The sequence below is a fragment of the Felis catus genome, chromosome D1 (assembly GCF_018350175.1).
Source record: "Felis catus isolate Fca126 chromosome D1, F.catus_Fca126_mat1.0, whole genome shotgun sequence".
Classification (NCBI taxonomy): domain Eukaryota; kingdom Metazoa; phylum Chordata; class Mammalia; order Carnivora; family Felidae; genus Felis; species Felis catus.
The window spans coordinates 9,516,220-9,542,316 of record NC_058377.1 but is presented as its reverse complement, the minus strand read 5'-3'; the positions used below and the strand labels follow the sequence as shown (position 1 = coordinate 9,542,316).

Genomic DNA, 26,097 nt, shown 5'->3' with positions numbered 1-26,097 from the left:
GCTAGTAACGTAAAACAAAAGCGTAATGAACCATCATTGCATCTGTTAGGTTGGCAAAACTTGGAAAGCTGGCTGGTACCACGTTTGGCGGTGAAATGGAAACACGTGAAGCCTTGTGAACTGGTGGTGGGAGTCCTGGAGAACAATCTGGCTGTATCTGTTCTACTTAAATGTATGCATATTCTCTGAGGTAGTAATTCTACCTCTGGGCATATAACCCATAAAAGGATATATATCTGTAAAAGGAGGCATCAAAATATTCATTGATGCTTTGATTGTGGAGGGAGAATTCGGAGGCAATCTGGTTAAGTAAAACACAGTGTTTGCATTCCATGGGCTCCTTTCAAGACATTGCAAGAGACGGAGGGAATGTCTACATAGCAATGTGGTTGGATACAACATAGTGCTGAGTTACAAACTAAGAGACAGGGTAAGCACTATAAGACAATACCACTTACATAAATTAAAAATGCATGCATGCCCAGGGCTCCTGGGTGGCTCAGTCGGCTGAGCGTACGACTTCAGCTCAGGTCACCATCTCACAGCTGGTGAGTTCAAGCCCCGCGTTGGGCTCTGTGCTGACAGCTCACAGCCTGGAGCCTGCTTCGGATTCTGTGTCTCCCTCTCTCTCTGCCCCTCCCCCACTCGTGCCGTGTCTCTGTCTCTCAAAAATAAACATTAAAAAAAATTTTTAAAAATGCATGCATGCCAAACGGTATACATTTTGTAAGAACAGCTACAAATATCTGCAAATAAAAGGCTTGACATCACATCAACCAGATGAAAATAGCTGCTTTGACTGGTATGTGATGGAGGTGAGTGGGGACAAGAAAAAGAACAGACATGGCAGATGTGGATGGGGATGAATGAATGAAAGAATGAGTGAGTGAATGAATAAGTAAGAGAGGGGATTTCATGGACCCATGATGATAAAGCGCCATGGCTGAAAAAGATGATGAAGGCCCAAATGGAAAGGGGAAAACAAGGCCTAGTCTAGATGATGGCACACAGTGAGAATTTAGTAAATACTTGTTCACTTGAAGGAAGGAATGAAATCTGTGGCAAATCCTGTCTTGCAAAGCTAGAATTCTTTTGCAGTACGGATCAGAGTTCTTTACTGAATTATTTTGGGAGTTTTGATTTCAATATAGGAAAGTTTTAAAAAAAAATGTGAGCATGCCCAAATTTGAGACATCTAGAGGCATTAAGGGAATTTTTTCTTTTCTTCGACTTCTTGAAGTGTCGTAAACATGGACACCTCCTTCTGTTCTTTTGAACGACGCCATGAAGTTTCACTTTGGATTCTTAGCCGCAGAGAATGTCTTCCCAGCAAATATTTGACATTTTGATCAAGTCTTGGTTCCCTTATATGTGGTCACTGATATCCAGAGTCTTTTCTGGAAGCACTGAGTTGGAATCTACTTCCTGAGCTTCAAGGCTGTCAGAGACTACTGGGCTTATAGCTGGGCATGACAGTGGGCTAAACTACTGACATCCTTTTTTATCTGCTATTGTATAAGATCTGACTTGTCAGAGCACCTCTAGATTTGTGTTCTCCCTTCTTTCCAGAGGATAGAGGAATTACCTCAGAGCTTCCATCAACCTGTTCTAGGTTTTAAACATGGCTGACACTTGGCTTTCACTGATTTCAACTTCACGAATATCTGTCAGTGTGATTATTTAAAGCTCTGGCTCCAGTAAGATGAACTTGAGTCTGAACTTGAGTCTGATGGTCAGCCTATTGCCCAATCCCCCTGTGACTCTGGGCAAATTAAATTTCCTGAGCATTTGTTTCTCTGAACAATATAGATAGAAGTTTCCCCAGAGTTGTGGAAACTCCACTAGATAATGTCGTTAGGGCTACCATAGAGCTTGGAGCCTCGTAAGTAGTTGTTATTATGATTGCTTCATGAAACTCATCATGCTAGGCCTGGGAGGAGAGACCAAGATACGTAAGAAAAAGTTCTTAACTTCGTGGAACTTGGAGAAACAGGACAAAACTCAGAACGATGTGAGACAGGACAAGTGAGGTCATATGTCTTTCCTAAGAACGCTGGGGGACATTCAGAGAACTGCTTCGTAATTTTATAAACAAGGAAAACTTAGACTCAGTGTTACGTGACTTGGTGGAGAGGACGCAGGGAGTGGCACAGCCTCCCTGGGAACCCACCTCTCCCGTGACTGAGCTGGGCCGGATGGATGTGCCTCTGTTTCCAGGGGACAAAGTTGTGTCAGATGGCTCTGAGGTAGCATAGGGGGCAAGGCCCCAGACCTGCCCCGGGGGACCTTCGTTAGAGGGTCTTAATCCCAAAACCTGGGTCACGGGGGCCTGAGCATGTGAATTCAGATGCAGAGAGGCGGGAGGCTTCCAAACTGGGAGGGAGTCCGTGGCCTGCTATTTGTACGCTCTCAGGTGGTGAGCCTCGTGACTTTTCCTTTGAGAAGCTTCATGCTAACAGGTGGGTGGGTACTAGGAAAGAGGCCCCGCTCATATTGTACCTGCACGTTCCCTTTCAGTTACCAGCTCTGGTTAAACAGCATGGGTGTCCTCTCCTCTCTTCCCTGAGCGAGTTGGCCTTTTTCTCCACGGGCGTACGGACCACGGGAACCAGCGTCTCCCATATTTAAGCATGATTAGGCCTCGCCATTTTGGTCATGGCCGGGGGGCAAGGGAGGGGCTGTTGTGTTTCAAAATGGAATAAACAGAAAAGCAGTATTAAAAGAATGAGGAGGTTGTTTAGTGAGGCTTGAAGAGACTACAGGTGTTTCCTCCTGTGTTGAGAACCAGCGGCCCCTGGGAATTGCATTTCCCGTCGAGCAGGGCCCATGGCGGACTGAGTCCTGCTAACATGCGTGTGGCGTAGAAGCCTGAAGGGGCGCCCCAGAAAACCCAGAGTTTTCCAGGGGTCTTTTGGGCACCTCGTGGGTGTGGAGAGGTCCAGGGCTGACACACGTGCTCGCTCAGCTCGCACGCACGGACATTTTCACGCTCACCGTGCACCGCACCACACTCTGCTGACCCCGGTCATCAGGACGCGGCCTTCTGTGCTGTGTTGCTGTTCAGATCCAGCTGGCTGGCTCTGCGGGTCTGTGGCCGGTGGGCCTCCGAGGGAGCGCACAGTGGGGTGACGGGCAGCCCTGCTACAGAAAAAGCGCCCGGGTACCTGAGGTGGGAGGATGTGACGACGCTGTGCCCCCGCGCAGCGGGGACTCGGGCCTTTAAAAAGCCGAGGAAACAGCCTCTGAGCAGGCGGTGGCTACACTGGAGGAGAGCACACCCAGGTCTCACGTGAAAGCAGCCAAACTGTCTGCTTCAAAGAGAAAAGGCAACATCCTGTCACAGGCCATGCTCTGGCAGAAACGTAAGTGGTTTGACCGTGGCTGTCAGAGCCGTGCAAGCACGGGCAGGGGCCGGGGCTTCACCGGCGAGCCCACCCGGGGACGGGGGAGGGGGTGGTGGCGGTGGAGGCACCGGGGGTGCCCGTCCCCAGCCAGGGGGGCGCAGGGGCCAGGTGGGCGACGGAGCCCGGTGGAGAAAGCGACCCGGCAGAGGTGATGCTGATTTTCCAGGCTGGAGGGGAACGAACTAGTGTTCCAAGGTGGGACAGCTCATCGTGTCTCCGCTGCGAGGCATGAATCACTGTGGTGAGGAAAGGGCAGTTCATGATTCACACAACAGAAAAGCCAACTGTGACATTGGTTTGGGGCCGAGAGGGGAAGGCCGTGGGGTCCTTCACATGATTGGCTTTGTTTTTCATCCACGGCTGCCCTGTGGCCTGGGGTTCAATTCCTCGGGCCTGTTGCTGTCTGAGTGACTTAGGTTTCTGCCGAAGGCGTGATTTGTTTGCGTGCGTGCCCTGGGACAATGTGGAAACGTGGCTTTGGTCAGTCGTGCCTCCACTCGCTCCGCTGTCCTGCCTAAGTCACTCTTCTCCGCGCCTTGGTGGCGAGGCCCGTGTGTCCCAGTGCAAAGGGGCAGCGGGTTTATCTTTAACCTTAATGTTTATCCCTGGGGTCGGATGGAACAACTGTGAACTTTACTTTCCATTATGTGGGATCAAACAGAGACTCCTGTTATTAATAATGGAAATCATACAGAGATTATCTACAACATTCCTTTCTTGAAATAACAAAGTCAACTCAACAGCCTCATGAGACTTGAACCTTACCGGGGCTCAGTTCTGTGCTACCTCAAGAGAGAAATATTACCAAAAAAAAAAAATCACTCTGTCTTTTCCAAGGTGCTTGGGTCTTTACAATGCCTTTTAACAAATTCATGTACACCCTACTGCAAGCAAACTTCATATAAGAGAATCTAGACTTACAGAAGATGATACATTGGGGAGTCTTTGTTTATTTTACACAAAGATATTCTCCTGGAGGCCTTGAAGTTCTGAAAATACACCTTCATCGGTGAAAACGTAACTTAGAGTCCTTTATCACCAACTCACTGTTCTCCTTTGTTACTTGTGTAAATTCTCTGGAATTGAACTTGTTAATGTATAATTTGGAGGAGTGATTTCAAAATCTCTCAGACTGCGAGGTCTCATCGTTGATACTAGCAAGATGCAATTTTTTTTTTTTTTTTAATAAAAAGAGATGAACTTCCATTTGGGCTTGAGAGCTATGGAATCCTTCCACAGCAATTAGAGGTATGCTGATATGGGTGGTGTGCACAGTTACGTGAAGGAAGACCCTGACCTGCAGAGGTAACGGCAGCCGGCCCCACGGGACAGCTATGCAGCCGAGGCAGGCATTATTGTCTTTACTGGAAGCGCTGAGCGTCCATAAGCCCTTACGCTTAGAGCTGAATTGGTGGATTTTATATGAGCCCTTGGGGGACTTCTGCCTTGGTTCCTACCTATTCAGAGTAAGTCATTTTCCTTTTCTTTCTTTCTCCCTTTCTTTCTCCCTTTCTTTCTCCCTTTCTTTCTTTCTTTCTTTCTTTCTTTCTTTCTTTTAAAGTTTTAGGTTTCTCATATGTAAAATGGGGTAAAAATCCTACCTATTCCTCATAGCTACCCTTACCTTGGTGAGCTGAGATGCCACCATATTGTTGATCGTTGTCGTTTGCCTTCAGTGTCTGGGATACGGGTTGCTTTCCTGCGTTCATGAGCCGCCATATTCCCCCTTTATGGTTATACACTGCATTTTTCCTTCTCTAATTCCTCTTGTGATATTAGCAGTGGTTTTTTTGTTTGTTTGTTTGTTTTGCTTTTTAAGGGGATGCTGGAGGCATGTTTCTTGCTGACACCCCAGAGGTCGGTCAGGTCCAGCAAAGCCGCATCCTTAGGGAGACTCTATTGTAAACTCCTCAGTGGAATAGCTGGAGTGAATGGCGTTACAGGTTCGGATGCATACAATCCGAATTCTCTTTAAGTGTCCTTTGGCACCTTAAAGGAAATTAAGAAAGGCCCTGGGCACCGGACCCCTTACCCTGGATTCAAGTAAAACTTTCCTCCAGGACACTGAGGGGTCATAGGTGACTAGATTCTGTGGGGAAACCGGTAAAAACAGGGCAGCATTGTCAGCCCACTTAGAATCACCTGATGGAAGGGCAGAGTTTGAAATCAGACACCAAGAGTGCTGAAAAGGCACTTTCTTTTTTCAGAAAACACCCTCGGGCCATGATCTGAAATGACTGTACTAGGGGGTTCTGGAAAGGGTTAAGAAAACATCCACTTTGTAAATGTTGCCTCCTCCCTGCCTGGCCCATGATCCCTGTTTGTGAACGAAATGTGAACACAGACTCTGGTTCAGATCAGCTCGGAAATGCTGACACACAGAAGTGGAAATCTTCGAGCCTCATCCATGGATCTGAGCTTTGCTTGACTGGCCAGTTAGACAAAGAAGTCACGGCACCTGCAGATTCCCTTCTGGGCTCTGCACTTCGTCCTACAGGTCCCGAGTGGATATGAATTCACATCCACCCCAATGAGAGGTCCTTGTTAAGGCCAACTGGCTACAGGGCAGTAGAAACAGCAGAAGCGATGGGGTGAGGCAGGTCTGGGTTTGAAAGCTGGCTCGGCAGCTTAATTATTCAACCTTCTTAGATTCTTAAAAATCTGGAAAATGGGAATTTTAATGCCTGCCTTACAAGGCTTCTGTCAGAGCTGAAGTAGGGAATGTACGTAGTGTTATCAAGTCTCCTGAGCGTGGTGAGAGAGAGTATGTGCTGTCCTGGGATATCTCCCTTGTGTCCATCTGGAAGGATCAGGGTTATGCTAAATTCCTTCCTGTCTCTCCTTTTCCACAATTTGATTAGCAGAGTTAAAAAGACATCACCAAAATATTCTTGAGTGACAGCATCTTTCAAACAATTTTTCGCGGGTCTCAATCAGGGATCTGCAAACCACAGCCTTAGTGCCACATGGGTCCCACTAACTGTTTTTGCAAATAAAATTTTATCAGAGCATAGCTGTGCCTATTCACATATTGTTGGGCTGCTTTTGTTAAAACGAAAGAGTTGAGTAGGTGCCATATGACCTACAAAGCCTACAGTATTTACTATCTGGTCCTTTACAGAAAATAGTTTGCTGACCTCTGAATGAAAATGATTTGGTTCATACTTTAGATACTCTTTTCCTTAGGTTTCTCTGCGTCCTGGGGTCACACAATGCCAGCGCCAGTGGGAGGTAAAATTTGCAGTCAATTGATTAAGCGATTTGCATAATGCTGAAATTTGATTTGATTGACTTCTTCCTTGAAAGCTATGGAACCGTGTATAATAAACTCAACACCATTTGTTACAAAATGAATGAGTCACATAACTGCTTTTTCTTGTTGTTCTTTGTGTAAGGGAAGGTTTACACGATAACGAAAGGCAGGCTGCCTGATTTTCTTTGAACTGGCTAGTTGCCTTGATTCCCCATAGACATGGCCTTGGTGTTTCTTTGCTGTGGTGCCCAGGGAGGCACGTTACGAACAGGAAATGGTTATTAAACTATTATGGCATGAATGTGCCTTTGCTTTCCGACAACTTCAACAGAGCACAGGTTCACAAATAGATACATTAGGGTGTCAAAATTGTCATTCATGTAGAACTCTGGGTTTTACTCCAGGGTTCCACTAAATAGCCAATTAGAAATTTTTTTTTTCTTGACATTTATTTTTGAGAGACAGAGAGAAACAGAGCACGAGCAGGGGAGGGGCGGAGAGAGGAGACAAGAATCCGAAGCAGGCTTCAGGCTCTGAGCTGTCAGCACAGAGCCCGATGTGAGGCTCCAACCCACAAACTGTGAGATCATGACCTGAACCGAAGTCCGATGCTTAACCAACTGAGCCGCCCAGGCACCCCTGTAGCCAAGGTTTTTTAATGTTTACTTATTTTTGAGAGAGAGCACAAGCAGGGGAGGAGCAGAGAGAGAAGGAGACAGAGAATCTGAAGCAGACTCCAGGCTGAGCTGTCAGCACAGAGTCCGACATGGCACTCGAACCCACAAGCCTTGAGATCATGACCTGAGCCAAAGTTGGATGCTCAACGGACTGAGTCACCCAGGCCCTCCAAAATAGCCAATTTTTAAAGGGAAGTGAAAATTCAGTAAAACATAAGAAATGCCTATAGTAGTCATCTACTGTTTGGAAGTCTATCTCTTGCGGGAACTCAGTCAAACTGGTAACAAGAAGTAATGTGGGTCTGTGCAGTACCTCTAACATTTCTATTGTGTGTTACAACCTTTGCCCACTTAGTAAGCACCTTTACTTCTTACCAAGTTTATGTTATTGATTCAGTGGTTCTTGTTGATAAGGACAAGTAGGGTCTAAAAGACAGACACAAAGTCACATGCACAGAAGGAAGTAAAGTAAGTGACAAACATCTACCAAGCGCACAGATTAACTGGTAAAAAGAGTAATCTTTCAAGGTGGACACTTCCTTCTCCCCGTATTCACTAAAGAAAAATGCCAACTTTGTTTTTCTCTATACCCAGAAAGTTCCCAAGTCAGAGGTTTGGAAATCTCTCCTCCAGTTTAAGTCAGTAAATCCGTTCTGTTTTAAGGAACAAAAAGAACCAAGGTTGACTACATTTATTAGCTAAATACCTGGACATTTAATTAGCTTAGAAGTTCTGTACATTTTTGCTTTTAAACCTTCCCATTACAAAATAAAGGTATTAGGTTCTTTCCTCCTCCTGATTTCTTTCTAAAGAAGTTTATTTGCCTACTGATGAAGATGTCACCAGTTTCTGACTTTGAGCCAACCAAGTCAAGGTTGGTTAATTAAGATTATTAACGTAAGTTTCACATTTATAAAGTACCTGGCAACATTCTAGTTTAATCATTTTTGTAGAACAAATGCTTGAGGAGAGTGGGCTTGCCTGGGATAGAGAGGCTTTCTCTGGAATCTTCTTGTCCCGGTTGTGTGATGGCGTGGCCAAAGCATTGTTCTTTAAAGTTTTTTTTTTTTATGTTTTCATTTATTTGAGAGAGAGAGAGAGAGAGAGAGAGAGAGAGAGAGAGAGAGAGAGAGAGAGGGGCAGAGAGAGAGAGGGAGACACAGAATCTGAAGCAGGCTCCAGGCTGTGAGCTGTCAGCACAGAGCCCTATGTGGGGCTCAAACTCACGAGCGGCGAGATCATAACCTGAGCTGAAGTTGGACACTTAACCGACTGAACCACCCAGGCGCCCCATGGACAAAGCACTGTTCTTGCAGACAGGAGACGTGGAGTTTTCTTTCCAATCTACAGGTAATTAGGTGTGGGGTTACAGGCAAGCCACCTAAGCACCTTATTTCTCAAGTGTTCCAGCTATAAAATGGGACTTGCCCTTTCCTGGTTAAGAGCAGGGAGAGTGAACTTGACTTCATCTTCTTTTTCTAGCTGTAATTTCTGAGCTTTCATGAATGCTTATACCAAATAAATACATGTTTTCAAACCCAAGTCTTTAATTTAGTAGAAGGCATGCTCCCATCTGCACAGAGCAGTGCTTTTCAACCTTGGCTACGCATTGGAATGCTCTGGGGAATTTAAGAAATTCTAATGCCCAGGTCCCAACCCGAGGGTTCTCATTAAATGGCCCTGGGCATTAGCTTTTCAAACCTTCCCAGGCAATTCTCATGTGCAGTCAAGGTGAGAACTACTGAGCTGGAGGTTACAGGGGACGGCTTCTTTTTTTTGTTTTTTTTTAAATTTTTTTTTTCAACGTTTATTTATTTTTGGGACAGAGAGAGACAGAGCATGAACAGGCGAGGGGCAGAGAGAGAGGGAGACACAGAATCGGAAACAGGCTCCAGGCTCTGAGCCATCAGCCCAGAGCCTGACGCGGGGCTCGAACTCACGGACCGCAAGATCGTGACCTGGCTGAAGTCGGACGCTTAACCGACTGCGCCACCCAGGCGCCCCCAGGGGACGGCTTCTAATATTCCTTTGGACATTGCAGTGCCGTGGGCAGGACACGTTCCATCCTGTTCATAGGGGTACATACCAGCTATGGGGCACGGAGTACTTACTTGGTGCCTTGCACTGTGTCACATGTTCTGTCGCATCAGACTGATTACATTTGGTTGCTAGTGAGGAGACCTGAAACAACGTGGGTTTGAGTAAGACAGCGGCATTCGCTCTGTCGCACTGAGCAAGTCCACAGCAGGCTGTGCAGGACTGTATGCAGACTCTACGGTCCCAGCGACACCTCTGGCTACTTCTGTCTTTCCGGTCTGTTGTCCTTGGCATGCAACTTTTGTCAAAGTTGCTTTGTGGTTGTGCCACTTTAGCTCCAGCCACCACCTCTGTGTTTTGGACACGGAAGAAGAAGAAAAGAGAAAAAAAACAACCCCCCCACCCCCCATCGTGTAGGGTTGTTAAGTCAGAAAGGATAAGGCTGATGTTGGGTGTGGCAGTGGCCAGTCTTTGCCACACTTTGGATGTATTATCTCACTTAATCCTCAGAGAAACTCCGAGAGGCAGGTTCTGTTTCAAGCTCCATTTCCTGGATGAGAAAATCTGAGCTTAAAGATTAGGTTAGTAACTCACGCTGAATATTGTCTTACAAAGCTGTCCTGTGTCCCCGCCACAGGGCTCGGCTCACTCCCGGGGCTCAGAAGGGTGCTCTTGGTAAAGGCACAGGCCTTCCGCGTGAGATAAAGGAATGGACGCCCGATGGCAAAAATCCAGTATGGCAGCTGGCAGACTGACGTTCATGCTTCACGCCCTCATTCTGATGCGTGCGTTTCATCTAACTTACTGAAAGAAATAAGGTCTTTGCTTCCTTACCTCCCGCACCGGGCTCTTTGCACCCATTTCAGCTGCAATGGGAGGGCTCAACGCGGAGAGAGTGACCCAGAATCTCCCCCTCCTGCCAACGCGCAGCCCATCTGTTTTCCGGGCAGCACTGATGAAGAGCCGTGTGGCAGCCTGAGCTGGGACCCAAGCTTCTGCCTCGTCGGCACTGCCTTCTTTTTGAACCATCTAGACTTTGGAAGAGTCAGGCTGTCCGTTCACACACGCGTGTGGTGTGGTGTGGAAAGCAACATCTAGAGAGTAGGGGTTTATTTGGAATCAGAGTGCCGTCTCTGTTCTTTCTCTGCCGTTAGCGGTTTAAAGTTTAGCCTCTAGTGCGGACAGATCTGAGTTTGAGTCCTAGATCTATGCCTCACTTTGTTGCCATTTCCTTACGTGTATAATGGGGCTGTAGCTCTTACCTCACAGGCTGTGGTACGTGTTTACTACTGTGCTTTGCATTAAGTCAATGCTCAATAATAAATATTAGTTACTATTCTTAATTTCCCGCTCCCTCTCGCTCTACGTCTGAGAACAAAGCTGATGCGGCTAATTATAGATCGTAATTTGTGTGGCCTCTGAGTTCTGCATTTCTTGTGAAATAGCAGGGCGGCCCATTTCCAGTCTTGTAACTTGTGGCGGGGCTAGTGATCAGGGCTAATGCCGATGGTGAAGCTGGCCATTCTGTGACCAAACCTGGAACTTGGGCCACAATTTTCAATCACGCCTCATCAGGCGGCAGGCTCATACTGACTGACCAATTGCGTTTGTTTTTTTTTTTTTTAATTCACAAAATTGGACGGAGGTGTTGATAATCTAGCCGTCAGGAGAATGACCCTTGAATTTTTCAAGAAACGGCACAATGATACCGAAAACTGAAACACCAGTGTGCTGCCTTTCTTAGTAATGGTTTCATCAGTATCACTTTCTGGGAAGAAGAGGCAGCCAACGAGGTATAAACCAGAGATATTCTCAGACCAGGTGTTGGGACCAAAAAGGATCTGACCACACGTGAGAAAAGCTGCATTCCTCTTTAAGCCTCTAGAAAGACTCAGATATTTAATTGGAAGACAGGAAGCAAATATACAAAGATTGTTATAAATTTCCAGGACTGAGAAATGCTGGGGAGATAGAAAAGAGAGAAAAAAAAGGGAGACAAGAGAGTTGAAAGTTCGGATGCTGGATGAAAGCAACACCAATTCAGGAAAGAAAGGCACGGAAGGAAAATCAATGACCCGCGTGTCATCCTTTGTGTGGGGACATCCACCCAATAATGGAATTATTCCTAGGAGGGAAATCAAGCGATGAAATAAATTATCTCCAGCAGTGGAGAGTGGAGGATGGAATCAGGGAAGGTATCCTGAAGCATGTGGCATTGGATGTGGATCTTCAAGAATAAATGATAAAACGATAGTCAGACTTCTTGTTTAGAACTTGGGAGAGGAAGAAGCCTATGAGGGATATAACATGTGAGCATTAGGAAGAAAATCCGAGGATGTGTAGGCTGGTGTTTACAACATTTTTTTTTTTTTGGCACAAACCTCTTTATTCAAACCAAACCTACTGCAGAACTCCAATACAGAAATAAAAATGGAGCCATTTGGGGAGGATATTGAAGCTCTGACTGCTTATTCACCCCCAGACTCTCCCTCCTACTTCCTTCCTCTTGTTGGCCACTCTGGGTGCCTTCACTGTATTCCAAAGTTCTTTAGGTCATAGCTGGACAACCATGACCTGGACCCATCCTCCACTCATTCAGCAAGATTCCTCATAGCTGGTCATAAGTCCTTGGGTTAAATACTTCCAGGGTAAAGGCTACACTCCCAAAGCAAAGTGAGTCACGGTGAAGCATGTTGTATTGGTCTCCATTAAGCTCTGAAACTGTGAAGGTCATACTTTCAGTCTATGTGGGTATCTTGTGAAGAAAGAAGGGCATCTGTTCCTCAAAGATTGACCTGGTGACTCCTCTCCCTGGCTTGCTATTCTAGCAACTTCATGAGGGAATGCCCCACGTCATGAGGCATGGTTAGTAAACCAGAGATTTGGCAAAAAAGCTCATCTTGACTGGCAGTTATACTTCACATCGTGAATTGATTATAAGGTCTAATTTCACTCACAGGGGCTGTGCCCCAGGCCTTGGGGTTGGAGCATTTAGATCTGACCCCAAATGTACAGCTGGTGTTGGGTCTGAAGACTCTTCCTCCAGGGAAGTGGTCTTGGGAAAATTTGATTTCCTTAATCTCTTTGGTCTGGAAAATCTCAAACTAGATATTATTTAAATCAACGAACAAACAATTGGGTTTCTTCTCCTCTAGCTGCCTGACCATAGGCTTTTCCTGTTCTTGATCAGACTGTCAATTCTAGATTCAGCCTCCAGGTCATAATCTAGTAAGGAAAGATATATCTGTCTCCTCTGCTCAGTCTCTTCACTTTGGTGCTACCTTGCTACAAAATTTGGGTAGACACCTTGGGTTGGCTCATCCCCGTTACGGTCTTGTGCTCTCAGTGTAGACCCTCTCTCTCCCCATTCTGATTCCTGTTTCTCTTGATAATGCTAAGGCAATGCTCCCAGTATGTCAACTGGAAGTCTGCCTTGCTCTAATAGGTGATAAAACTTCCCTCCCTGACCACCGAAGAGCCTTCCCATTCACACTGCCATGTTTCCAACCCGTATGGGATATGTGCTCCTAGATTTCTAGCCCTGTGGAGAAGTACCATGACCATGGTCTCAGTCATGGCTCTTCTCTGTCCTTTGGGAGATACACGGAAATTCCTTGAGGGGCTGTATCTGAGGTCAGGACAAGGACATGCCATCTTACTCTGTCTGTCTCTCAGAAATCTCCCAGGTGCTCCTTCCTGGCATTCTTTAAAAATTTAAATCTACCACAAACGTACTCCTCTACTGGCTTCTGAAGAAAGACATAAAGGCATCCTTCTGCTCAGCTCATGGTACCTTTAAGAGAGACCAATGCTCGGATTTTGATGTCTCCTGTCCAGGCTTGTTCTGTTTTCAGTTGCAGTCTTTGACCAGTCTCTCTGCAACATCTTTGCCCCCTGTCTCCTAAGCATGGCTCTCCTGCTGCTTGGAGACACCAGGCCCAGATACCTGAGGGATGACTTCCAGGAGCACAATGAAGGCAGGTTGAGACAGGCCTTGCTGGCCACAGACGCTCTGGGTGTGTCGAGGATAGAGACATTCAGTATCAGGACGTAGCAAGACAAGAGAAGTTAGAATCACCACACAAGGATTAGCTACTTCCCTGATGAGCGAGGGGCTGAGGTCACAGGAGAAATAGCCATTTGTTGAACACCTGTTATGTACTAGGTGCTTAACTGTGTTAATTTCATCCAATCCTCATGATAATCCCATGAGATGGATATCATTACTCTCATTCAGCAAATAGGGAAACTGAAGCACATACATGTTAAATGATTTGGCAAGGGTCACACAGCGATAAGCTATGTAGTAGGCTTTCCAAACTAGGTCTGCTTGAGTCCCAACAGCATCATGCCACTTTTCAAGGCCAAGGATTTTAGGGTTCCGTTAGATGCTTCTTCCCCTCCCCACTGAAAGAAGTCCACCCTTAGATGGAAGTGGATTTTTACTTCACTGGGAGCAGTTGTATCCTGACTCAAAAGCTCCTGCAAATATGAATCTCAGGAAGTTAGATTTGAGATATAGAACCTCTGGAGCCAGCCAATTTCTATCTCAGAATCTGAGTTCCTAGGACTGGCCTTCCATGGGCTAATCAGCCAAGATAGGATAAGACCAGCTGGTGTAACATCTTTGGAGTTCATTCAGGACCCCTAGGCGGGGGGTGGACCCTGAACATCTGGAACTACTTTGTGTGTCTTGGGCAGGACTTACATTCATGGTGTGGGCTGAGCCTGACCCCAGACTAGTTTCTCTGCCTCAGAAGAACAACCATGCCTCTTGCACTGTCCCCTTTATATAGCCCCTACAGACTGGGGACCCCCATTTGCTGCTTAAGTAAGTCCAAGTAAGAATAAAGTGGTGGTGGAAACCAGCCAAACAAGCTAAAACACTTCAACTGTGAGGCACTTGCAGCTCTGTCATAGTTTGTAATTCTAGCTTGTGCATTTATTCAATTAATGTCGATATCCCACTAGACTAGACGGTGAGCTCCATGATGGTTGGGACCTGGTTTACTCTGCTTAGTGAGTATTTGTTCAGGGCTCTCCTAGTCTTGCCCTCTGCACTGGGACCCAGTGTATCTCAGATGGGAGCACTTTCTGCTCTGGTGACCCGGGTTTCTGTAAGAGACAGGCAGATGCAGCTGGTTTCTCAGGTGGACCTATCCACTGTCATTTCAGTCGAAAATACCAAAAATAAAACTTTGCGGGGAATTGTTTGGGCCTCTCAGTTCTCGTCACTCATGTGAGCACACTGCTGGTAACCTTCTCATGGACTTCTTCTTCACGTCTCAGATGGGAAACACTATTTCTTGGGGGAAATTGGCAGTCAAAGGAGACTGGATCAGGGTGGTCCAATCCCAGACTCCAACGAGAGGAATGAGGGTCAGAACCTGGCAGGGGACATTTGGTGACTGACCTCCAGGGTTACCCAGAGAGATAAATGGACTTGCCCAGGCAGAGGACAGGCAGGTGATGAGGCAGAAATGGACTGTGCTTGGAATCAGAGGTCCTGGGCTTAGCTGATGACAAAGCTATTTACGAGTGTGGACTTGGGCAAGCCACTTAACATCTCTGGGCATCGTGTTCCTCATCAGTGGAAAGGAGGGTGAGAGGGAGACCGACCCTGCCTATTTCAGGAGTTGTGGTGAGGCCACACTTGAAATCATTTGTGTCAAGGCTGTGTGAGTCACAGAACACTGTGGGTAAGTTGAGCGTGGTGATTTCTGATTTCCTGGGGGCTAAGCTCACGACCAGGAAACACAGGCCCGAGTCTCCACAAAGAAGAGGCAGAACACAGACACTGTTTCTGGGAGTAGAGAGAGCAACCCAAGAGCCTTGCGTGGTCTGCTTGTTCTGCTGGAGGTTTGGAGGGAGGATGGACGTATGGTGTGGAAGGCCCTGAGAGTCCTCGGGGGAAGGATGTCTCCGCAGCGGTGCCCATGAAGAGAGTCTGAAGGCTCTGGCACTAGCGGCCTTTTGGCTGACCTCTCCCAAGGTCATGGAGTGGGACATCCAGAACTTTGGGACAGTCCAGGTAATATTGACGCTGTGGAATGGGAGCACCTCATACAGGAACCTGGTGGAGGAGAGCAGACTGCAGGAAAACTAGCTCTCTGCTTAAGCCTAACATAACCTGAGAGCAGTGTGGTGACCCTGGGTATTCATTCCAGGCTGACTGGGGCTTCCCTTCAACAGGGATCACTCGGCCCCTAGACCCCTTTGGTCAGGGACTCTGTGCTTTCTAAGACTGAACAAACCTCTGTGGTCACCCCAGATGTACTTTAGGAGCCTTCCCTGGCTCTCTCAGGTCGTCAGCTCTAGGTCCTTTTGGCCCGCCCAGGTCTGTGGCTCTCCTTCATCCTTTCCCAGTGACCTGCCTCTGTGGGGCTGATGGAAGTATGCCTCTTAGAATGGAGACAAAGAGAGAGGAAATGTCACTACTTTTCCCTTTCCTTCTCTGGTGAGACCAGAGAGCCCAAGATCAGCTGCCATCTTGGAGCTCTCCTGGTGGAGAGGTACCAGTCTACACCAGATTGTAATTTGGTTGAGGTTCTACTTTCTCATATCTTCTAAACACCTTCAAAGGCACTTTTTGTCCATCTATCTTTTTCCGCCTCTGCCCTGCGTGTTATCCAGATTGCTAGAACGTATGAGTGACGTGGTGATACCTCCTAGCAGCAGAGCCCTTTCAGTTCAAACACCAGTGAGTGGAAAGCCCACATTTACATGTGCATGAAATCTCTTTGTTGGAGTCCATTAAAAAAAAAAAAAAAAAAGTAAACAGCAATCCAGCGTAAATTGGGCGGGAAAGGTTTTCTGTAGCGTGTCAAGTCCAACCTTTGGCCAAAGCCCAAGTTCTTGCTTCCTGTTTGGAAAAAACTCAGCCATTGTCCATGAATGGAAAGAACAAATTTGAAAACTTTGACTCAGATCTTCACCAGAAGAGGAACATTCACATTAGTGTTTCAATTAAGGATGTGGATAATCCTTTAGCCACATGAGCTAAACTTTCCCAGGCGCCCTCAACTACCTTAGGCAGAGAACACAAACAAACTTCTTTACGTTAAAGTGAAAAGTGTCAGCAACTTTTATGACTTTGTTTTCCCTTAGAAGCTAGGACAAGTTTGTTAGCCCTGGGCTTGAATTCCTATTGTTCATTATTTGTTTTTGGTTTTGCTACAAGTGAAGAGAAAATTATTTGTATTTCTCCTTAGTGGATCTTTAAAAAAATAATACTGAAGGTTCAACAGCAAAAGAGAATAATATTTACTGAGGTTACTTGGAGTGATCAATAGTGTGTCATGTGTCCTTCTGGGCTAGGAGGGTTTTGTCTTTCAAAATGGCCTTGTGTGGCTGCAGGAGGGAGGTTCAACCAGTCAGTTGTAAATGGAAAGCACTTTCAGCGAGGTAGATAGTCGACATGAGCGAGATGGGTTCCTCTTCCGGGTTCCGTGATGGTAGAAATGTAGGCTTACCCTGGATCCCAACTAGCCCTTACAGCAGCAGTCCTATCTGCTGTTGAACTTACTGCCTGGCCCTGGGGGCTCGCGAGAAATCTGTTCCAGGACAGCGGCTAGGAGAAGCGTCTTCTTTCAAGAGGACCCTCGACACTGTTCTAGGTAGCACCTGGCTGATGAAGGCTCTCTGAAAGCTGACTGGAGGAGAAGTTACAGTGACAAACGCCTGGGTGTGAGCTCCACCAGGAGCCATGAGGAGGGACCTATCTCCTTAGCTTCCTCACTGTGGCGTGAATGTGGTTTACACGGGGCGATTAAATAAACAAGTGCTGACAATTTTGCATATGTCCTCGGTGATATTTATTATCCCTCCTTCAGGGAACTGGAGGGCCGTGTTTATTTAAATGAGTAGCATCCATATGCTTCCTAAGCTCGGGGCGAACACACACGATGCCCGCATGCAGACAGAGCACTGCCAGAAGTGACCCGTCGGCTTGATCTGTCATGGTCTGTGCCCTCCAGTGGAACGACAGCTGCAGGGCTCTTATTTTTGTGACGTGGAGCCTGTCCGGCTGTGTGGCAGGGGGAACTGAAATGTCTTCTGCTGACTTTTTATACCTTCAGATTTTTTTCATCGCTTATTTTGGAAAAGGAAAGCCCTCACTGGGGCCAAAGTTATAGGTTTTTCTGTAAACGAGTTTTGTGGGGTTTTTGTTGTTGTGTTTTGTTTTGTTTTGTTTTTTTCCCCCAAACTCCATTGGCGACTGACTTCCAGTGGTGGGAAGTAACATGGCTGAACGTTACTCGCCCTGAGGAAAGGAGATTCCTAGCAAAGGCCAAGAGGCTCATGTTTAGGTGGAAAGATTTTTCTCAGTGACGGACACTTGGCTGCTCCCAGGAGACTTAACGGGCCTTCGACCACAGGAGAAATGGTGAGGAGGCTTCAGCCTTTCAGGACAAGCTGCCGTTTGGTCAGGGGACTCCTAACACTTCTGGTCAACTCTACTCTGGGAAACTGGACCGGGTAGCATCATTTTGATCTCCTGCTTTCTTTTCTTTGTCTCTTATTTAGTATTAAGAAATTAAGAATCTTAAAAATGTTCTTCTCAGTATTCTAGTCTAGTTGTTTTAACGTGGCTCCGTTCAGGGATCCCCACGCCCCCAAGGCAAAGCAATCTCGATTTCAGACAAATTTCTTTTCACCTTCCAAATTGTTATGCTGGTTTCTCAGGCTGGTGGCGGTGGGGGGGGGGGTACAGTGTTTACCACAGAATTAGAAACGTTTATTGTTGCTTTACAAAGGTTGGTGTGAAAAGGACTAACTGTAGGTTTTGGCTTTGCAAATAGGCTTGGCCACTGGGGTCCTTGGGGAATTGTCCTGAGGCTTCTGATTCTGGTATTTCACGGTCACTTTGCAAAGACACCGGCTGAAGCACCCTCGAGCACTCGAACATGCGCACTGGCAGTCAGTTCCTGGATTCCTTGGCAGCTGGTTGTGGGCTGGTAGGTGGGGAGGCAGCAGGTCCTTGAGCGCTCTGGGAGTTTTGCACTAGGAAGAGGTGGGGACTTAGAAACTGCTCTCCATATGGTTCTTGTGCCAGGGCACACCTGTTGACACTGTGGCTTCTAAGGAAGTCCAGACATCAGAGGGTGATGCCCTCGGCTCAAAGCACCTCCCCCAAGCCCTCTTTGTTCATTGATTCAAAAACAACAGGAGGCAGGAAGCCCTCCCTTGACAAGATCCTGGAAATGCCCAGCTGGCCCCTTGGCAGCCAAGTGTTCCATGTGTCCACTTCCTGGGAGGGAGCGGGTGGGGAGTCCTCTGGGCCCTTCCCCACAAGCGTACATGCAAATCAGAGAGGGTTAGCCGTATACCTGTCTTTGGTCTGGACTGAGATGTGAGCACGTGGGATGGAGCCTTTCTTGCCCCTCAGCTGAATTAAGAGTGTGGCCACCGTGCTTAGACCCCCAAATAACCCTGTCCCCTGAGTTTCTTCCGAGTGTGCAATGCCTCAGGCTGCACTCGTGCCTAAGAATAGCTGGAAACCCAGCTGCAGACAAGTGTGGTCTGATATGGGCGCGAATAAAGCCACTGCGGGTGACTGAGAATGAGTGAACAGAGTGTGGGAGGGCAGGCGCCCCTGTTTGCTGCCATGTGGGGCCCCACCTGGGGTCTGTGGCCAATGCTGGGCATCACTGATCATGAGAGAAAGTGGCACAGGGAACCCGTGTAGGAGTGAGGCACCCAGAAGGAGGGTTAGAAGGATTCAGAACATGTCATTAAGAAATAGCTGGAAGGACGGATATGCATTCAGACTACAGGGGACCTGGTATCTGCCTTCCGATGCTGGAAAGGGATACGACTCCTGCTGACACTATTAGCTCACATGTATTTAATGCTTGCTGAGCACACGCTCTGTTGCAAGCATTTACCTGGAATTCTCAAGCCTACCAGGTATGTGCCATTACGATCTTCATTTGCAGAGGTGCGAAGGCTGTCAATGGATTCTGAACGGCGAGTTTCATCAGAAGGCAATGCCAGGCAAAATGGCGCTTGTTACCATGCGGCCGGTCAAGCAAGAGGCTAGAGCTTCCTGACACTGAAGCTCCCCAGAGGAAGGTGGAAATGGGTGGAGGGAGGGGAAGGAAAGTAGCATCTACCATAGCTGGCCCTGGCCATGGCTTTGCGGACCTCTGGCATATTATTGCAGGGAATCCTCACAACTACTGCGTGAGACGTGGGTTATTGAGGCCCAGGGGTGTTAAATAAATCATCCGAGACCTTGCCACCAATAAGCGACAGCCCAGTTTTGCATACAGGTATTTTTGGCTCTCAAGTCTGTTGTTAATGCTGCTTTTACGAAGGTGATGGTGCCCAGGTAGTGCTGGGGCACTGGTAAGGGGCTGGATCTCTCTGCTCCACACTCTGGTTTCAGTCTGATTTTATGTCGGTTGTAACCGTTTCATTGCATGTCTCTCCCACTAGATGCAAGATGCATGTGGGCAGGGGCCATAGCTATCTTGCTCAGTGCTGTATTCCCAGTGCCCAGGGATAGTTGGAAGAATGAACGAGTATCAGTTGAGACTCCTTGTTACGATGGGGCGGGGTCGGGGGTGGGGGTGGAATTAAAAAGAGGATAATTTATCTATCAGGACGTTAGAGGGAAACTCTGGTATTCGATTAGGGGTGGTTATCAGTGATATGCTAACCCCAGCAGAGCTTCAGAATCACCCGAAAGACTTTTAAAATATAGATTCCTAGGCCCACATCAACCCCCCAGAATTGGAACTACCTGGAAGCAGGGCCTGGGTATCTGCACTGCATACCACTCCCTGGTCAATTCTGCTACCTGGCCAGGTGAGGAGGCCCCATGGATGCATCTGAGTCTGGGGTTCTCTGTATTATGTGTCCCTGGGGCTCTTGGACACCCCTTTCCCTCCCCCTGCTGCCTCTCTACCTGCTGGGCTTCAAGGCCAACTGCGTGTGTGCCTGGAGCATGGATGGAGGTCTGGTGCCGGGTCAGGCATGAGTTCTTATCAGTTGGGTATTTACTGAGCAAAGTTCAGCCAGGTAGCACTATGGTTCCGGGTTTAATAGATACCTAGGCTTCCAGGCTTTTGATTCAGAGTCCAGGTCCCTGGGACCCTTATCAGTGGATGATAATGGGCTCCCTGTGTGAGTCCCCAGGGCCAGGGCTACTCACTATTCTTGGCTGACCCAGGCCTGCCCTCCAAAGGCCCAGGGCCCTAGACTGTGGGCTGTCTGGGAGGGCAGATGGTCAGTGCCCAGCCATGACTGCTTCTGGCTTGCTCTCCCTGGCCAGGAAGTGCCCGGTTCCAGCTCAGTGCTTTGGCTTCCCAGCTTTGATGACAAAGGGCACAGGGAGCCTTCTCTCTACAGCAGGGCTGGACACTCTCTGGCTCCCGGTATGTGGATCACCAGTGGGTATTGGTCCTCTGCCCTGGGAGCCACGGAGAATCCAGCAACCGTTCACTGCAGCCCATTCTATGGGTCCAGGAGAGGGGAAGGCAGGGGGTGGGGGGGATGAATGGCAGCACATTCCAAATAATCATCCAACCGGTTAATCAGCAAATCCCTTAGTGAGCTCGCTGTGGACATGCTACTTGAGAAGATATAGAGAAAGAAGGTATAGTATCTCATCTTGAGAAGCTTATCATCCGGTTAGGGGCATACGAAATTTACACCGAAGGATTACTAATTATTATATAGCAGATTGCAAATTTATTAAATGCTTGCTCTGTACCTGTTTTATACTAAGCATATACTGTGCTCCCCATTTACTAGGTCAGCGACCCCTTATGATATTCGTTTGGTAAGAAATGGCACAGAGAGGTTTAGTAACTTGCCCAGGATCACATAGCTAGAATGTGGCAGGGGCAGATTTCAAGGCCTGTGCCATCCGACTCGGAGTCCCTGCTCTTTTGCCGTCCTCTACTGCCCCCTATGATGAGGACTAACCAGGCCTAAGAGGCTGGAGGATGAAGCCACTTCTGTGGGCAGCCGTGGGCCACCAGGAGGGTTGCACTAGTCTTGAGCCAGGGCAAATCAGGAAGCTGAGAAGTGTGAGCGTGAATCCTGACCACTGGAAATCTCAAGTAAAGGTGAGGAGAGGAGACAAGCAGGAAACCAGAGAAGTCTGAGTAGACCTTCTGGCCAGAGTCAGGGCTTATTAGTCCTTAGTGTGCAAAGTGGTCGGAAAATGGGTTGAGCTGACGCAGCCCAGGACTTTCAATTGTTCATTAAGTTTACAGGGCTGAACTGGTCAGGCAGAAGGGAGCTATAGACGGTTTGGGGCAGGAGGAGTGGCAATCCTGGGGGAAATTGTCCAGGAAGTCTCCCGGGTCCTCCCTGCTCAGGCACAGCTGAGGTGAGCCGGCAGACCCTTGAGAAGAGGGGAGCATACGCCGGGGTGGGGGCTCGTCAGAGAGGCCGATGAGCACCGGCGACATTGTTTTTCGCAGCCTCGGCACCAGAACAGGCCCCGGCTCCACCCCGGCCATACCAGGGCGTCCGTGTGAAGGAGCCAGTGAAGGAACTGCTCCGGAGGAAACGAGGCCATGCCAGCAGCGGGACGGCTGTCACACCTACGGCGGTGAGGGGGCCGCTGTGGCCCGAGTGTGCGTGTGCGTGTTCGGTGGGGTGTCCAAAGGGGCCCTGGCTCTAGGCGAGGCTCAGCGAGGCCACAAAGGCAACACGCTGCCAGGTACGGCTGCTGAGGAATGGGCTTAGGGGACAAGAGGTCAGTGATCCCTGGGTAGACCAAGGAGGACTGGGGCCATGGGCTGGCCCCATTGAACAAAGCCAGTGCCGGGGGCCTGAGTGAGCAGATGACTCACACGTCCTGGCGTGAGCTGGGTGCCCCCTTGGGAAGACGATGAGGCCAGTTCCCTACGTGCACAGGCTTCTTGCTAAACGGAAACATGCATCCCCCAAAAGTATAGGTGGTGATGGCTGGGACATGATATGGATGTTTTGGTCTGAGAAGGAAGATTCCCCCCATCATCCCCCAACGTATACTTTCCTCCCCTGGGGCCCTCTGGGCAAGTTTTCTGCAGAGGGCCAGTTGGAGAGAGCTGAACACTGATCCTAGTCTCTCCTCCCTCTAGGTGGTGCTGCCCCATCAGCCCCTGGCTACCTACACCACAGTGGGTAAGAGCTCCCCACAGCCCTGGTCCCCTCCAGGCCCCTCGTCTGGGCCACACCTGCAACTCTGTAATTTCCTTCTTCCCACAGGTCCTCCCTGCCTTGACATGGAGGTCTCCGCTTCCACAGTGACAGAGGAGGGGGCCCTGTGTGCCGGCTGGCTCTCCCAGCCGGCCCCGGCCACCCTCCAACCCCTGGCCCCGTGGACACCCTACACGGAGTACGTGTCCCACGAAGCTGTCAGCTGCCCCTACTCGGCTGACATGTACGTGCAGCCCATGTGCCCGAGCTACACGGTGGTGGGGCCCTCCTCCGTGCTGACCTACGCCTCCCAGCCGCTCATCACTAACGTCACGGTACGTCACACAAAAGCATTGCTGCACCAAGGACACCCTTTGGAACCTGGGCTGACTTCCTGACCCCTGATCGTTCTTGCTACTGATTCTCAGGATAACTGAGTCTTCAAGCCCTTCCTGTCCCGCAGGGAGGCCTGCTCTTCCCATTGACCTTCTGCAAAGAAGGCGGATGGCCTCCCCTGTCGTACGTTGTGCTCTTTGGGGCGGGGATGTTCTCCGGCCCTTCTGCCCTAAATCTCCCCGTGCTGCCCCCAAAGCAGAAGGTCTTGGTTGGAAGTTTCGGTTTTCAGTGAATGGGGGTATCAGGTGAGGTCTGACTGGGGCCTTGCGCCACACCAGGGCTCTCTTTCTATTCCGCTGACTTAGAGGCTGATCGGTCACCTCATAGTGGGATTTGCAACAGGTGACACGACTTTTCAGAAAACTACTTTTGATGAAGTCAGACCCACCTACAGGGTAATTTGTTGAGTCCTGATTCTAACATCAGATTGCTTGGGTTCAAATCCTTGTCCCTTACTAGCTATGTGATCCTGGGCTGAGTAACTTAATTTCTCTGAGCCCCGGTGTCTTCATCTGTGAAATAGGTATATTAACAAGAGGGCTGATGTCAGGCTCAATCGGGATGATGCCCGTGGAGGACTTAACACAGTTCCTGGCATACAGAAAACACTCAATAAATGTTACATTATGATTGTCTCAAAGTCGGCCAGCAACATTAACCAAGGGCTGCCTTCGAGTGCCCGATGGGAAAGAAAGGACCTGCTCCCCCAGACACAAAGGAAGAGAAGTGGTTTTATGTGAATGGTATCTGTTTGAGCAAAGGAATGGGAATCCCCTAAGCGTTCGGAGGAGGAAAGGTCTATGGGTGTAGCTATATCCGGCCTCAGTTCAGGGAACACTCTGGGGGTGCGAGTTGGGGCCTCAGGAGTAGCTGCAAAGCCCACAATGAGGTGGAACTGGCTTTGGTTCCCCACCTCCCCCCACCCGTTTCCCTCAAGGGTTCAGCGTCATGCTGTTGCATCTGCCCTTTCATCACCATCCAGGCAAGGGCCCACAAGAGCTCTCCTCCCCCAACCCTACCTGGCTACTCCGCAAACCAGTTGTGGGCATGGATGATGGTGGCTAGAGGAGTGAATTCAACATCTTTCCCAAGCAACTCATTTCCATATCGGGGGCCTCTGGTGGGGGCGGGAAGCGGTGGACGTAATGGTTCTCAGTCATTTCAATCCCAAGGATTTCTCTCATTATTTATCCTTTCATTATCCCCACCTCCTACCTTGAAAGGCTCTGTGTATCAAACAGACCGTATTTATTAAGAAATAATCTGTTTGTTTTGCCGCTTTGTAAATTAACGCATCAAAGCTGGTGAGAGCTACTAGTCAGCACCCCTGATTAGCAGGAGATAAGACCTGTTAAAGCCCGGGGTTGGTGGAATTCTATCCCTGAGCAAAGAAACCTGCAGTCCCCGGTTTCTGACTCCACAAAGTAGGATTTCCATGGGAATTTTGAAATGCTGGAAACAGTCAGGCTTTGCTGGGAGGCTGGAAGGCCTCTGAGACCCTTCCCAGCTCTGTCATTCTATAGAAAAACACCCTAAAGCCTTGCTACTCGAGCTACGGTCCCCGGACCAGCCACCCTGGCGTCACCAAGGATCTGATGGGACATGCGGAATCCCGGGCCCTACTCTAGACCTCTTGTACCAAAACGGGCATTGTAGCAAGATTCCCAGGGGACTGACATAATCTCTTTTCTAAATGACTCTGTTCCCAGGGGCGGTAGGGGGAGACTTCAGCCTCTCTCACATCATTTCACGCAGAGATCTTCCTCCCCGTCCCTGCTGCCTCAGCTGCGGGAGATAGTCGGAATCCAGGCCCTGCCTCTCTGGCAGGCTTGACCTCGAGTGTGGTTTTATAAAGTGACCTTTATAGTGTGGTTGTTGCCCACGTGAGGGGCATTGTTTGTAGGGCACCTGCGAGAACGGCCGGGGACAGCCACGGGGGCCCAGCTCAGAGACAGAGGAGGATGAGGATGTGGCAGGCACCGGGTTCCCCCAGCGTCTGGGTCGGTCCCGAGCATGTGGGAGATGAGTGGCACCGTGTGGGCGGACCTCAGGGCGGACCACACACCGTGTGTGTCCAGGCGTGACAGCGGCCGCCTGGGGGTACAGCTGCTACCCAGGGGGCAGTCTCGTTAACATGCTGTATTTTCACCAGTTTTTAAGATGTGCATCCTCCCCTCCCCCGCCTCCACAATTTAGTATCTCTGAAATTAGGATGGAATTCCTATGCAATAAAATCTGGAAAAACGTCTCCAATTGGCTCAGCCCTGCGATGTCAGTCCTGCTCGTAAGGGACCCCACAGAAGAGAAAAATGGAGGCGGGGGGGGGGAGGTGGTGGGAGCCAGGACTTGTAGCTAGTGAGAGTCAGGGGCAGGGATCCAGCTGAAGTTTGCCTGGCTTCTCCTTGGGGGGAGACACCGAGCCGGTGGAAATGGAGCCCCCCACCCCCCCACCCCCTGGGCTGAGAGCGCAGGCAGGGGCCAAGTTGAGGGGGCTGGAGAGCTCTCCACCGGGAGCAGGACGAGCACGGACGGACGGGCGGATACCCCCGGGGCTGCTAACCCTTGGTCCCTTGTCTTCCCCATCATAGACCAGAGGAGCGGCCGCGCCCACCGTGGGGCCCCAGCTGGAGGGCCCGGAGCACCAGGCGCCCCTCACCTATTTCCCATGGCCGCAGCCCCTGTCCACACTGCCCGCCTCCACCCTGCAGTACCAGCCTCCGGCCCCAGCCCTGCCCGGGCCCCAGTTCGTCCAGCTTCCCATCTCCATCCCCGAGCCGGTCCTTCAGGACACGGAAGACCCCAGGAGGGCCATCAATTCCCTGACCATCGACAAGCTGCTTTTGGAGGAAGAGGATGGCGACGCCTACGCGCTCAACCACACGCTCTCGGTGGAGGGCTTTTAGGGCCTGCTCGCCCGGAGAGTCCTGCTCCCCGAGCCTGGGATTTTACACTGAGCCTGGGATTGAGCCTCAGATTCACACCTGTTTGGAGTAGCTGTCTCACAACTACACTTTCCCCCCTCAACTAGAATAATTGGCTTTCCTTCCTCCCTTCCCTCTTCCTCCTTCTTTCCTCCCTCCCTCCCTCCTCCTCCCTTCTTCCCCCTTGCCTTCCTGCCTTCTTCCCCCTTTTCTCCCTCTCCCTTCCTTCCCTTTCTGCCTTCCTCCCTCCCCCCTCCTTGCTCCCCCTC

The 26,097-nt window shown here is 49.3% G+C and overlaps 1 protein-coding gene across 1 annotated transcript; it reads left to right on the top strand.

Moving 5' to 3' along the window:
* Positions 1-2,839: 2,839 nt before the first annotated feature.
* On the top strand, positions 2,840-26,070 carry POU2AF1 (POU class 2 homeobox associating factor 1). The gene is made up of 5 exons (XM_003992337.5): positions 2,840-3,362; positions 21,809-21,939; positions 22,454-22,496; positions 22,581-22,846; positions 25,496-26,070. The coding sequence occupies exons 1-5, from the start codon at positions 3,347-3,349 to the stop codon at positions 25,808-25,810; spliced, it is 771 nt and encodes a 256-aa protein (XP_003992386.1). The 5' UTR covers positions 2,840-3,346; the 3' UTR covers positions 25,811-26,070.
* Positions 26,071-26,097: the final 27 nt, after the last annotated feature.

Bases quoted from the DNA above. Each gene is read 5' to 3' on its own strand.
- POU2AF1 (XM_003992337.5), top strand. The intron at 21,940-22,453 runs GTGAGGGGGCCG...TCCTCCCTCTAG, and splicing joins CGGCTGTCACACCTACGGCG to GTGGTGCTGCCCCATCAGCC. The intron at 22,847-25,495 runs GTACGTCACACA...TCCCCATCATAG, and splicing joins CGCTCATCACTAACGTCACG to ACCAGAGGAGCGGCCGCGCC.